The 15,190-nt window shown below is 36.0% G+C and overlaps 1 protein-coding gene across 9 annotated transcripts in view; it reads right to left on the bottom strand.

Annotated features, from left to right (window-relative positions):
• The window catches only part of ABI2 (abl interactor 2), a 59,077-nt gene that overhangs the window by 18,491 nt on the left and 25,396 nt on the right, over positions 1-15,190 (bottom strand). For 5 of the 9 annotated variants that reach the window (XM_085066275.1, XM_085066269.1, XM_085066273.1 and 2 more), the window contains exons 2-4: positions 14,634-14,801; positions 6,544-6,720; positions 2,824-2,841 (exon numbers count right to left, since the gene is read on the bottom strand). In XM_085066275.1, coding sequence (XP_084922401.1) covers positions 2,824-2,841; positions 6,544-6,720; positions 14,634-14,801 — 363 coding nt within the window. The remainder of the gene's footprint in view (positions 1-2,823; positions 2,842-6,543; positions 6,721-14,633; positions 14,802-15,190) is intronic. The other 4 variants (XM_085066277.1, XM_085066272.1, XM_085066270.1 and 1 more) reach the window with 2 other exon arrangements.

Consider the following 15,190-nt stretch of genomic DNA (forward strand, 5'->3'; position numbering starts at 1 on the left):
ATCTATTTGCACCAATGCCCTGCATTTATACAGCTGTGAGGCACTTACCTGCAAGAAAGCAAGCAAGGTGGGTTTTGGGGGGTTGGGTTATTTTCAGTTGGTTGGGTTTTTTTCCCCAAAATCCTGAATACCAGATATTCCATACACTCAAACCTCAGGAGAAGCTACTTTCTAAAGCTGGACACAGCCACAAATTTTTAAGTGGTGCTTTACAGTCACATTGTACTTTCTAGAACTTTCAGGATGTCAAAAGAATAACTTTTTGCCCAAAACCTAGTAACAAAAAGTGTCCCATCCATGATGTTTCATGGATTATATTCAGAAACTTCAGGCAGTTCCTCAACCTTCTTGAGCTATTTTATACCCAATTACAGGAAAAAACAACTGAACGAAACAGGGCTGAATGAAAACCACCTTCCCATGCCTTGCTTCATCGTGTTAACGCTACAGAGATGAAGAGTTTTTTGGCCCATCATCTGCTACCTCAAAGTAAATTCCTTTCCAGGCTGTGCTCAGCCACTTAAATACTTACTGTGCATGTCTAATCAAACCATTTGCTTGTCAACTTATTAACCAGTTTATATGGAAGTGAAATGTATAAATTTCAGCCCTGTTTTGGCAAATGACCACAAGTAGAAGCTTCAAGTGAACTTATTTGTGTTTACCACAACTACCTATGTAAAGTAATTGAACAACCAAATCTGGTAAATAGGAAAAAGCTTAAATAATGACATTTTCAATTTATTTTCCTCTGACATGTTACTGGAATTTTCTTCAAAATCTGTTTAAATTTTAAGTTACTCAGACACAAATCCAGTGCTACAGTCAGTGAGTTTAATATTGTAACTGTTAGGTAAGGCTAAGGTCTTTTTGAAGTCACAAAAAAGAAATGCAGGCTAAACACTTCATATCCAATCACTTCGAAGTGAAGTAAAATAACCAGTCACACAGAACTGGGGTTACTAACAGTTTTTTAGTCTTCTTCTTTCAGCGTGATGCACAGTGACTATAGTGAGACTTAAAGAATAACTCAGGTCTACTGAGAGATGCTGCACTGCTTTTTGCCCTTTTTGTTTTCTTTTTTAAACCTTCACGTTTAGGCAATGAGAAGTTTTGTGACATATTATGATTCCTCAAATCAAATTTATAATTGGGTCCACTCCAGTAAATAAAGAAATATTTCAGCTGGTGTAATAACAAAAAAATGTTATTTTAACTCCAAACCTATAAATAGAAAAAAAAAAATTCTCTGAAAAGCTGAAGAGACTCTTATTGCCACTACAGATAATGTACAGATATGTCAGTTCACATGTAATCTGTAATTATACAATTTTAAAACTTTTCCTAGGATAGTCATTACTAGTTTATAAACTAAAACTGCAGAGAGTAACAAAGAAAATTGAGTTTGTAAATTATTTAAGAACACTGAGAAAACCATATTCCAATATTAAGTGTGTCCAGAATAAGACATATTCAGCATCAGAAGTATCCATTTTGTGTAAACAGACAGTAAAAAAACTGACTGGGAGGAGACATATTTTGCCATTCTCAAATTAAAAGCATGTAAACACTGAGTTGAAATACTGTACACCTCACACACCTATGTAAAAATAAATTCCAAATGACACATGAGAATTCCCTCAAATTAAAAAATTCCCATTGTTATCAGATATGCTACATCCACTTAAATACCTGACCAAAAGTACCATCAGTCCAATTTCACAGGGACATCATGGAGATATCCACAGAAATACTTGGTTTTACAAGCAATCTCAGGAATTTGAAGGATTTTCTTTCAGCTTTTTCCAGTAATAGAAAATATTTAAAATATTTCACATCAACTTGGAACCTCCTTTCATTAATATACTCATTCTACATACTAGATTTCTATGTTCTAAAATACAGTTCCCTCATTACAACTGTGGCACCTGCTACTAAAAAGCTTCCATTCCCTCTTTCCCCAAACCAGCTGCACTTCAGAAGGATGATAAAATAATACTCAATAAAGGCTACAACCTATCTATTAACTAATGTACTATGAACTCCACCATAATATCATGTAACTTAATTTAACTGCTTGTCTAATTGATTTGATGCTTTTTATTGCTGCTTCTGCAGCCACAAAGACTACTAACATTTAAACCTTTAAGATCCTTGAGAATCTGACATACTTCAGCCTGAATTATTTGATGCCCTATTTATTTAATATTCAACTAAATAAATTACTTATCTTGTTGTTTAACAGTTATTAAGTATTTTACACAATTATCAGATTTCTGGGAGTTTCCATACATAAGTGCCTCTGAGTATTCAAGCAGTGCTAGCAGTTTCTGAAAAAATTAAGAATACTGCAACTTTAAAAAATAATATACAGATTTGAATTTGTTACACACCTTTGGAGCCCATTATGTGAGTAATCTCACACTGAAACATTAATCCCAATCAGACCATAACTTTCACCGTATATAGGATAAAAAGAATATTACACAGGGGGAGGCTCATATTCAGCTGCTAGCTACTCTGTGTATATTTTTGTCTACACAAGGCTAGCACAACATCCCTCCCTCATAAATGATCTGCTAGATATGCTGAGGGCAGAAAGTACTTCACCACAAAGCTTTTTAAATTAACTGTGTTAGCTTCCTTTCATATACATGTCAATTTATATCACAAAATGGTTATCCACAGTGAATTACTCCACAGAAGTTCTGCGACACAGAAGGGAGAGCAGTGTTGTTTCAATCAGTGGCATTGATGTTAATCATCTCCCCGTGTGTAATAATCTCAGAAGAAGAATGGAAATCCAGCCCTGGGGTTTCTTACCTTAAATCTAAGCAACCACTTAATGCATAAATGGAGCAAATAAAAGAGGTAAGGAAAAAAAGCATTGAAAGGTTAGTTGGAACTTCAGGATATGAAGAGAAAGGAAAAAGAAAGAAAAAAGTTAAGCATTCAGCATTAACAAAATAATGTATCAGTAGATCATAGAAAGAGTGGTTAAAGCAAAATGTCATGGACAAAAGATCTTCAAGCTGAAATTTTAATATACATTGACCACAAAGCCTTTAAATTAATACTTTAAAATTAATGTTCAAATGCTTGTACTCTGTTTACTCAATTTCTCACAGTGCTCAAAAAGACAGCTTCTTTCAAAATGGATCATGAGATCTAGATGGATTAACTTCAGAGATTAATTTATTTAAACTGTCAAAGACTAGCCTTATCAATGAGCCTGAGCTCATTTAAATTGTCTACATGCATTAGCATATTTACAAGTAGCTGAAATGGAAGCTTCTAGCATATTAAGCTAATATATGTTCTTTTCTAGAGAATGTTGTTAGTTAACTTGATGCCATGAAATATCTCTTGAACAAATATCAAGAGCAAATCATTACGTCTTGTAAGAAGCGCAGCACTCTCTATGGATACTGCACCACATATCCACATTTTCTGAAGTATAAATTATGACATACCAACAGCAAAATCTTACTTTAAAGCCTAAGTGCTAGCTTTCTGACACTAAGTCCTGCATCTTACTGGCACAGTATCATACATCTTCTTTCCCCATAATAATTTCTTTTAAAATTTGTTTTTCTATTTGAATGATATGTTTTCATCTAAATGTATCATTAAATTTCTTACACCTTCTGCAACACTAAACATTAAATATTCAGACAAATATTTGAATATTCAAATAAATAGTTATTTAAATACTCAGATAAATAGTACAGCATCAAGAATGACTGATTTGTTTCACCCATTTAGAAAAGAGCCTGCTCTATTAAAAAGAAACATAATCTGATTTACTAGAAAAACTTCTGTCTTTGAGTGTCAGATTATGGTCTCTGCCTCATACAGCTACACTGGAAAACCAGGTCCCCCTGTACTGGCCAGAGTGGCCATTTACACTGGAAGGTCCACCAGCAGAAACCTCAGCAGCATTGCCTGGTAACTACAATGCCTTAATACACACCTCTCCAAATGGATCACTTTTTTTTTTCCATTCTCTTGACTAAAGAACCCTTTGGTGGGAACAATAGGTTGGAAGACTTTGTAACTTGGGAAACATTTGAAAAAAATTGAAAGCAAGACTCTTTCACACAAAAGGTTCTTTAGATTTTTGCAGCATTGTAGCTGGAGGGAGGGAAGATGAGGAGGGACTGCTGGGATGATACAGAAGCACTTGAATTCTCTCACATCTATTAAGAAGCCGTACTATAGAGCAACCTTTCCTGAGCATGGTCTCCACTATGCTTTGAATTTCTGAATGGAAGAAATAAAATGCTCAAGGGCCTATACTACTTCTTTCAGCATGGCATACTGAATTTCTCAGCCAAAGATCCTCCCTTTTATTTCTGTATTATTCTGTCCAGCTTGCCTTCTTTGTCAGAGGTTGCAATGAATGCGTGCAGCATCAGCATTCTGCCTGTCCTGAAAATCCGTAATTCTGGGTCCAAGTATTAGAGCAGAAGCCCTACAGCAGAAAAAGGACACAGAATGCAGACTGAGGAACCCTGATGCTAATTGGAACTTTAATGCTGTTTATGCAACAACTTCTGAATGCTCATTGGAAGGGAAAAGTATCACAGCTCAAACAATAAAGGCTATAAATAGGCAAATTTAAAGCTTCTAGCTATTTTTTGCCTCTCTGTTCTACAGTCAGAGATCTAATAAACTAATCTGTAGTTACTCTAGCAGAACAAAAACAAAAGGTTCATAAGCACAACTGCCCTCTTTTTCCCCATCAGCAAGAGATCTGTTTTTTCTTCTGTCCTAAGCATAGGTTTAACCTGATTGGAACAGATTTATCATCTTAAGGACAGCATGATTTCAAGTTCTCTGATTATTGTTTCACAAGTACACAATACTTCTTCATTTTATAGATAAACATAGTGCATTGTAAATATAATTAAAGTCTGTCACAAGCATAACAAATGGATGTAAACACACACTCAAGTCATCATCCATTTGATGAACTATGTTCTTTCAGAAGAACATAGTTCATTGCATCCTAGTATGAATCATTATATTGAGATAAGTGGGGTACCAATCATAATGATTTAGATCCAGTGCTAAATAAGATTGTGCTGCAGAGCGATTAAAAACTATTCTGTAATGAGTTCTAAAATTATCTCCCTAAAACAAAAAGTGATTATTAAAATATTAGCAACAGCAATCCTACAGGTTAATATGCTCCATCCATATCCAGAAGGAGATCTGCTGACCTGCATAAAATCAAAATTGGTAGCAGATTTTAACACAAGCCTGATAATCGCCTGGTCCAAACTGTAGTTAATAAAGTTGGGGGTGCTTTTGTGTTTGGTTTGGTTTTCCAAATCAAGCTTAGAGTTACTTGTCTTTTCAAAATCTGTTCAGAGGTTGATTATTTGGGTAAGAAATGGAGGAAAAGAGACCTTCTGTTAAACAGAATGTTGAAAAGACCTTCAGTAAAAATTGCTTGGGAAAGATATTTAAATCAAACTTCAGAATTTGAATTTTAAAAGTTAGGTTAAACAAACTATTGCCATTTAAATGGCTGCCCAAGCAGACAAATCAAATAGAACAACAGAGATAACCTAATGCAGTTAGAAGTCAAGCAAAAGAAATTCTGGTGTACTTTGACTGGAAGAAGCATCTTACCTTACTGCTACTTAGCAGGTTTACAGATTTGTTAGTCTGTCTTATAAAAATGACATAACTTTATGTTATTTACCTTTCATTTCCTGGCACTTTAATATTGTCAGTGTTCTCATTTCCGTACTTGTTTTCCTGGCAGCACAAGTTAACAATGAGCTCACACCTGCTAAGACTGTGTTTACATTCAGGATGTGCTTTTAAAAATGCGTATCTAATCTCACACATTATATTACTGCTGCTGGGTACGTTGATCTAACAGCCACCAGTTGTGTTTCAGTCTGACCTTTGCCCTGAAATTCCTTCTTTCTTCCTAATATTAAAAGAGGAAACCAGCTGGCTTTAAACTTGTAGTAATATTCCCATCCCGAAACGCCATATGGCACAAAAGTTGTAGACTTTTAACAAAGCACATCACTGAATTTGTGTATAACTGACCCTGGCAGAAAGAAGAAAAGGGAGCCATAAATACTTCTCATGCAAACCCTTCCTTTGGGTGAGCTTCAAAGTAAACCAGTGGCAATTACAGCTGGATCACACTTTGTGGTGCTAATTCAGGCGGAAATGTGATGGTCATTAGCCCTTCGGTCCTCACGTGTATCCCTGGCAACTGATTCAAACAATAACAGCAGCATCACACAAGTTGATATTCAGAAGCATTTTAAAAGGTGAGACTCACAGTCCCAAATATCCTCAAATTAAGATTCAGTGGGTTTGCAACATTTAGGAACGCTGGGGCAAGAGAAAGGAAAGGGACAACTGGAAATCGGATAGGACACCTCTCATGTTTGTAGACACACTGTCCAGGCAAGGAGAAACTGGTATATTACCATGAAAAGCATCAGGTTATTTTGAAAATATAAAAAGACAATGAATTTGCAGTTTGGCTGTTTTAACAATATCACCTACCTTCACTCCATGTCCAATATCATCTAGAATTGTATAATCAATAGGTTTCCTGATGTAGCGAACTGGTCGCTCCAAGTTAGCTGGTGCAATGATTTTGTGAGTTCTTGAGGTGTTTTTGTTTGTAGTCAAGATACCAATTTCTCTTCTAGCAACTTTCTCTTTGTGAATGTCCACCGTCTACAAAAGACGCAGTGTATTTACTAACAGTGGTATGCATTGGAATACAGAGTCAGTATTAAAAAGAAATTAAATCAGTTCTAATGTTTCAAAGATCTCTACACTGTACTAAACACATCACTACACATAGTTGATTACATCATCTTACTTCAATTTATTGCTGAATTTGCCACCTCTAAAGCCACACTAACAAATGGGGGTTCTTTGGGTTTTCTGTTACCCTCATCCTTTGCGGTTTCACAAACTTCCTTCTCCTTTCCATTCTCAGTAGTTCACATCAATTTACTGACACTGTTTTATAAGATTGCTTCACTTATCCTTTTTTTATTTTACAACTGCTCTCTAAGCTTGTCCTTGACATAGACTCCAGCTAGACAAGGTGGAAGGATTCCTTCCCAAACCTTAATTTTATGACATGAAAAACAAACCATAAGCAGCACTATAAAAGTTTGCTGTACTAGGACTGGTAATTCTATGATACAATAAAATTTCACTCAGACAAATCAAGAAAGTATTTTGGTCATTACAACTCACTCATCACAAAGCAATGATTGGATTTTAGAAGCTGTTCCATACTAATTTATCCACAATTAAAGCCAAAAGTTAAGCCAAATGCCTTCCCTTTGGATGCCTAGGGCCAACACTGGAAATCCCTCCCTTTTATATATTAAAATCAGTACCATGGGAGAATGTCTGGTGTAAGACAAAGCCCTGCTGAAAATTCATTGCCTAAAACATGTAAGTGAATCTTGTTAAGTAACAAGAGTAAGAAAATGCTACCAAAAAAGTCTACCTATCTCTTCCAAGAAAACATCATCTCTTATATCATGGGGCATGAAGTTCCTGGCCTTATTTAAAACAAAAATAATTACTTGTTCATAAAACAGCTTTCCTTATAGTAAATTTGCTAAAACTCTGAACAGTTTTAGCCAGAGGATAAAAAACAAAAGTAAAGAAACAGCCAGAATCACCACCATAAGGATTTCTAAAAGCTCACAGGATTTCTTGTTACCACTTCAGTGATCATGAATGGCACCAAAAACACTTTTCACAGTTTTGAACCAGGCTTTGTAGTAACTGGCAAACAGGTACAAATGAGAACTCATTTTCAAAACGAACATTTTTGTCCATTTTGTTTTTCGGCGGGCAGGCACTGGGGCAGTGGGGTTGGTTACACTGTTTTACCCTTTTGTTGGTGCTACTGATAGCAAAATGAGCTAATGGAACCTGTGCTACCTTGAACAACCATCACAACCTTTAAAATCGCAAAAAAAAAAAAATAAATTAGAAACTTCAACCAACCCCCAAACTACTTCAAAGAAGTTGTTTCTTTCCATTATTTCCCGAGAAGGATTTCCACAAGTACCTGAGGCATTATATGTGAGCTTACAATACTATCATCAAGATTGCCTAGTATTTCCCAGCAACTTATTTCAAGATTTTGCAACCTAGCTAAAATTAAGCACTGACTACAGCTTTGTCATGTTTATTTCCACTACCTCTAGTTCCACCTGCCTAGAACTGTAAGGTTTCCACTAAAGGTGCATAGCTATTTCTTAAAATAAAGCTACAGAAAAATAGGCTTTTCAAGGTCAAAATGTATTGGCAAATCTCTCTTTGGAAAGCTTGAGTTTGTTGAGCAATGATTTGAAATTTAATAGGGGCAGTTAAACTATCTGGGACACCCCCACAAAAAATCCACACAGATTTGGCCAATATATAAATTCTTCAGAAATTCATGGTTCATACAAGTGTAACGGAAACATATATTTCTGCAACTACTTAACAACTAAACTACTCTCCAATCAATTTGCCAAAGTCCTTTCTGAAGCTCCCTGAGATGACCAGGACTATACACCAACCCCCAATACAATAGTGCAGATCAGATCTTCACAGCTCTTACACTACTATTTCTGGTACAAGCACAAGTGCAAAAAGAGCACACCAACATTTTCCAGGCCACAGTACCTAAAGTACACCATTCTGCATCAGGGTAAGATGTAAGATTTTATCTTCCATGTCAGGCTTTTAAACCTTTTCTGTGATAGACCTTTGCTTTTGCAGCATAAGAAGTAGAAGGACGTGTTCTTGAAAGGATGTTCTACAGACTCCTCACCTCACCAGCTGAGGAGTCAGAGGGCACATACTGTCTTAAGAAGCTAAAGATACGTGATTGCAACAACCTGGGAGCAAAGTCTCATGTTTGACACCACTGACAAATTCAATTTCTACTGCAGATTTTATCTGTGGTGTAGACCTGTCACTGGAGAATTGCAGAGACATGACTCTTTGTCTCACAGGCCCCCGATACCACTTGCTAGAATGCTAAAAAACTTCAGCTGCAATGGCAGCTGCACTTCAGAGGTCCTGGAACATCAAATCTTATGGGTCTGAATCTGGTCATTCAAAACCAGTTTTGTGCCTTGGATAACACAGTCAGAGCCTTAATTTCAATCCACAAATCAAAAAGAATTTTTTAAGTGCAGGATTGGCAAGATGATTTCTTACTTTCTATTTCAAGTGCTAGAATTCTGCAACTTAGAATATGTTCTTTCAGTACACCTTTATGGAATTACCTGCTAATACAATGGAAGGACAGATACTTAATGCTCATGTTACTGAAGCAATGGTATCCTGGCACTGTGCAAAGCTGTTCCCATGAATGAAAAGGGTGTTTTTTCAATATGAGCCACAAGTACAAGCAGTTTCCTAAAGGACTATGGTGATCATGAGGCATGACTACAGTAACAAACAATAAAATGCATAAAACCTGATTAAAACCTGAAGTTCATCTGGTGGGATTTCTCCTGCATTATGATTGAGAACACCTCTTTTAACTTGAATAGCTATGGAATGACTAAGAGTATAAAAACTGCACCTAATTCTGGTCCATACACCTAAAATGGTATAGAAAAGCATTTTGCTGGCAGTTTTCCAAACATTTCATTTTCTTGTTTAGTAGACTATGGAAGTCATGAGATCCTATAAAACAGGAGAAAGGAACATTGCAGTATTCGATTAGTACAGGAAATAACAAAGATTAACCTGCTACTGAAGAAAATGAAAACATTTATCCTCAACACAGAGGTAATCATTACCTCCAGTACTAACATAAATCCCTTAAGCGAGGCAAGAGAATGCTAACAAAATGTTTATTCAGCAGTTTAGAAAGTTCTAATGAAAATGTTTCGGGGTTAGAGCCGGACTTACAAAACACCTTGCTTGAAAAATCTGTTAGGAAAAGCAGATGAGACACAGTGTGCCCTTCTATAACTTAAAACCCTGTTTTTTAATAAGAAATTTTTGACTCCTGACAGCGTTTTTATGCTTGTAAATTTTTTTTTCACAGAGCTCCATTAGCGTTGACAAATAACAATTTGTTAGAGGTTAGGCTCATTACTATCATCTTTTCCTATGCTTTCCAAGATCCCTGCAATAGCCAAGGGACAGCTCAAGGGGTAAAGTATGAGCCACTGCATTTTTTTCTATTAGGAATTTTCTGGCCATTTTGAAACACCAGGTTTTCATACTGAATTCAACAAAACCAGTCTCAAGCTCTGCAAAAAATAAAACAGAAAAAATATCAAATGATTTCAGGGAAAGTTAACACTACTTACAACTCCACTTAGTAGTCACTGAATTCATTATGAATTTTGATAAGTATTCTCTTCTACCAGTGAACAAAATTTCTCCAATTATTAAGCTAGCATTTAGCTAACTTAAGATAGTTTCAGCCGAGACAGAGCTAATTTTCTTCACAGTATGGGACATTGTTTTGGATTTGTGCTGTAAACAGAGCTGATAACTCCAGGATGTTTTAGTTACTGCTGAGCAGAGATTACACAGAGTCAAGGCCTTCTCTGCTCCTCATCCCACCCACCACTGAGAGGGCTGAGGGCACAAGAAGCTGGGAAGGGGCACAGGCAGGACAGCTGGCCCTGCTGACCCCAGGGACAATGCCCCACATGGCCTCATGGTCAGCAACACCAGCCTGGGGACTGCCTGGGGACTGCTCAGCTGCTGCTGAGAAACCATTTTCATTTGTATCATTTCTTCTTGGGTTTTGTTTTCCTCTTTGTTGTTTTCATTTTTATTCATTTTCTATATTATTACCATCACTATCATTATTAAACTGTACTTATCTCAACCTACAAGTTTTCTCACTTTTACCCTTCTGATTTTCTACCCATAGCCTGGTAGGGGGGAGTGAGTGAGCAGCCATGTGGTGCTTAGCTGCCAGCTGGGGTTAAACCACAACAGTACTTTGAAAGTCTGAACTGTAGTGAAATTTCAGAGATAAAAGTCTCCAGAAGCCTTCATTTCTTCCTCTTCTCTAAACATTCTAATTCAAACTTATCAATTAATTGTTGGTCTGTTAGTCTGGGCTTTTAAATTCAGTTTCAAAAATCTTAGAAGAAAACATTGCTTAAATATAGTATTGCTGGACTTTTCTTTTTTGTTAATCTTATTAATTTGATGCAATTCAAACTAATTGGAAATTACCTTGAAAAGTGGATTATCACTTTAAAATTTGTAACTGCCTAATTTTGACATGTTAGAAATGTGACATTAATTGTCTCAACTCAAATTGTATGTAAGTTATACACAAAAAAGGGATCATAATGCTACAAAAATGCTGAAAAGCTACTTGTTCCATAAAAAGGCAGTATGTGCTGTGTAAAATTAGCCTTGCATTATCATTTTTTAAAGTGTTTTGCTATTCTTGTTCCTTGCAAGAAAAAGACAACTGAAAAAGGTCACAAACCTTTACTGACTTTTCAGTGGAATGTCCAAGTGAACTTCCCTGCAGAGACCAAGCAGCTCACACACATTGTTGCAGCCCAGCTAAGCAGCACCTGCTGCCTGCAGAGAATCCAAGCCTGCATATTCAACACCTGTTCTCACAGCTAAGACCATGGGAGTCAATTCTGCAAGAGGAGGAAGCAGACTTCCCCACAACACAGTGCCGCTGGAGTAGACTCACCTCTACTGCTCATCTTTGTGATAGATCACGTGCTTGTTTATATGATTAACAGCAGAGTTTTAAAAACTACCTTGCTAAGTAGGAGATTCTATAACTAAACCTGAAAAGACATTTCTCATCATACAAATATTAAAACCTGAAAATCTGCCAGATTAATTTAAAGAATTTGGACATTAGCAACATTTCACAGTGTCTGCTAACTTGAAAGCTGCAAGATAATTTTTTAACAAGTATAAATATTTGTACATATGATCTGTATTTAAGATTTAAATTCTTAGTCAAATATGAAACACTGTGTATCATCTGGTTCTGGACAAGGTTCAAGAAAGCATGTAAGAATAGATTCATCAGCTTTCAGACCAAACCAAAGTAATTCTAATTTTTAAACCAATAGGACTTAATCACTTGCCTAAAAATAGTTTCAGTAGTGACAATTTCCTTATTCACGACCTATATATAATTTGAAAAAGCACAAATGATTATCAGTTTCCTTTTCAGCTCTTTGATTAAGTTGGCATTTAGAAGGAAACACAGAAAGTGACATAAATTGGCGTTCTACCAATGAACAGAGAACCAGAACGTTTTTTTAAAAAGTTAATCACACCTCTCCCAGTCTGAGCTACTTGTACAAAACAAGCACTTTGGGAAAAGTTTTTGTACCAAGGGCCAAATAATTCTGCTCCCTTCTTTGGAAAATACATGGAATCTCAAATCAGAATTAAAAGCAGGATTACATCCAGATACCATAATTTGCATATAGTGTTTTCTAAACTTAAATACCAAGACCTACTGGCCAAAGCATTAGTGCAAAAATACACTGTGGGGAGTTGGTAATTACCAGCCAGTTTTCTGTTCTATGTTACTGATCTTATTTCAAGTCAGGCTGACTGAAATCCCAACTCAGCAATGAGGTATTATACCACAAAGCATTTTCAGTACCATTATAAAAACACCACTAAACTTTATCCAATGTAAAAAACATCAAGGAAGCCTTCTACAGGTTAGGCTAATTTCAGGAGAAGTATAATCAAATTTCTTGAAAATAAATTATTTATTTACAGAGAAACTGTTAAAAAAATAATTTTTTTAAGAAAAGTAACTATGGAAATCAAGACAGATAACATAATAATCTACAACACTGGGATTATGGGAGGAAGCCATTTCCAAGCACATTAATTCAACTTACTAAAGTTCCTTGGGCTAACACACTTCAAGTATGTAATATCCAAAATACAAACACTGTCTGCTCCTCTAATTTCTTCCATGGAGTTTGGGGAGCACCCTACATATGGATGATGCAGGCTCAAAAAACCCAAAACAAACCACATAAAAAGAAAAACAAACTAGATTTTCGATTTTGCAGTAGTACTCAAAAAAAAAGGCCATCACAGATTTTTTTTGGTTGCTCAAGTTCAACCTATGAAATTCTGCAGATACATCTTCACTAGGTGTTGGGTACTGTTAATTTAGAGCTTCATTTTAAATAACTAACTGTATTGTATAAAGGTCAAAGGCAATCTAACCTAGCACCTCCATCTGCATAAATGTCAGCTTCTCAGGAGGAAAAAATTTAAAATGCTATGGACCTTTCCACAAAAGCTACTTCACAGAAGCTGTGTGACAAAATGAATTTTCCACACTTATGAAATGCAAAATATACTGTCTTTTGCATCAGGCTCTCAAACAGCTGAAACATGTGTCAGCTGGAACTAGCCTGTGAAGAAGCACATACACACACAGGCATATACACATACACAGCATATAGATGTAGCACAGACATACACAGAGTAATTCATTATGTATTCCAGGGAAAAAAATTAATTTACTTGTCCATGTAATGATAAACAAGGAGCATTCAGCAGAAGAAATCAAACTTCCAGTTTATTTTTGATGCAGATCCATGAGACAGCTGCGGCAATCTCACAGCATAGCACTATAGAGAAAATCCTCCCCTCCCCTTTCCTTGTACTTGCCCTGGAATTCCTCTGACCCAATCAGAGCCAATTCAGCCCACTAAGCCAGCATAAAATTATTCACTTCTTTTGCTGGTTTAAATCTCTACTAGCTTGGTAACCCTTTCAGCATCAGCAAGTTAATAGATCAAATCCATCTACTTATTCCCTAACTTACACATCCCCTACTTTCAAATGTTTTTCTGAATACCACAGTATTCTTTATTTTAATTTATATTATCACATGGAGACCAAGAAACCCTCCTAGCCAAAATGTACTAGTCAACTAAGACACAAAATATTCAGTAAACAGACAAAGAAAACCAGAAACAGCTGTATCATTGATTTTCTCTTTTAATCTACCAGTGGCTGGTAAATCTCCACTTTATCTATCATTCATTCTGAGCCCATTCTGGCAGTCAAAATTTTCTCAGCAATGTGGTGATTGAACCTGGGTTCCTGATTATAGTAGCTTGGTTTATTGATGCTCAGAAAAACTGTAAACAATGGCAGGAGTTCTGCAGCCACACACAAATTGAAACATTAATTTTGGCTTTTGTTTGTGTCACTGCAAAGTACATTTTATTAAGAAAAGCCGGGAGCAAACTACTTTTGTCATCTATACTTCTGTCATTAAATGCCAGTATTACAGCAACAGAAAAAGTAAAAAGATGACAAGTACTGTTTTCCACCATCCATTTCATATTTCTTAACACAATATTCTCATTTTACCATTAGCAATTTTGCTGTGCTTTTCACTTATGCAAAACAATAAATTGCTGAGAACGCATTTAGCCTGTTATGGTATGTAAAATGCTCATACTAAAACTGGTATAGAACCACATGATGAGACCCAATCCCAGAATGAATATGAGAAGAAATGCATCCTTCTGTTTTAATTTTTTTTCATTCACAAGATGTCAATTCAGAGTTTTACTTGCTATGTAATACCAAAGGCAGAAGAAAAAAAGTCTCACTTGTGAAATATGGTTGATTGAAGATTCCATGCGTCGAAGTTGGGAAGCCTGGATATCCAGCATTTGGAGAACATTGTTGGCCAAAGTGTTGATCAGATAGGCTACGCTTGCTAATGACTGGGTTGTGTAGGCTTTGGTTTCTTCCAGGGCTCGCTGCTTATCTGCTGACTAAAAACAGAAAGAAAAGGTTTATTTAGGTTTATTATTAGCCAAACTAATGCTAAACAAAGGTTACTATTTTTCCTCCTTTCCATTCATTCCACAGAAGACACTACCTTCATATTTTAAGAGTTTCTATACTTTCTAAAAAGAATTAATCTCCTTTTTATTATTGAAATATACTCTTTTTTCTTTAAAAAAAGTCCAACTTCTTATTCAGTGTTTTAGCAATTAACTTGGAAAGTGTTCTGAGACACCTATTATTTATTTCTCCTAGACTTGATATGATTTAGAACTGTTTAGTTTTTCTAAACTTGGTCCTTCATTTATAATTCCTAACAGCCTGCAAGGAGCTGACAAATACCATATTCCTCATCTCTCCCAATCATTCAGACCTC

The sequence above is a fragment of the Lichenostomus cassidix genome, chromosome 7 (assembly GCF_008360975.1).
Source record: "Lichenostomus cassidix isolate B80296 chromosome 7, HeHo_3.0, whole genome shotgun sequence".
NCBI lineage: Eukaryota > Metazoa > Chordata > Aves > Passeriformes > Meliphagidae > Lichenostomus > Lichenostomus cassidix.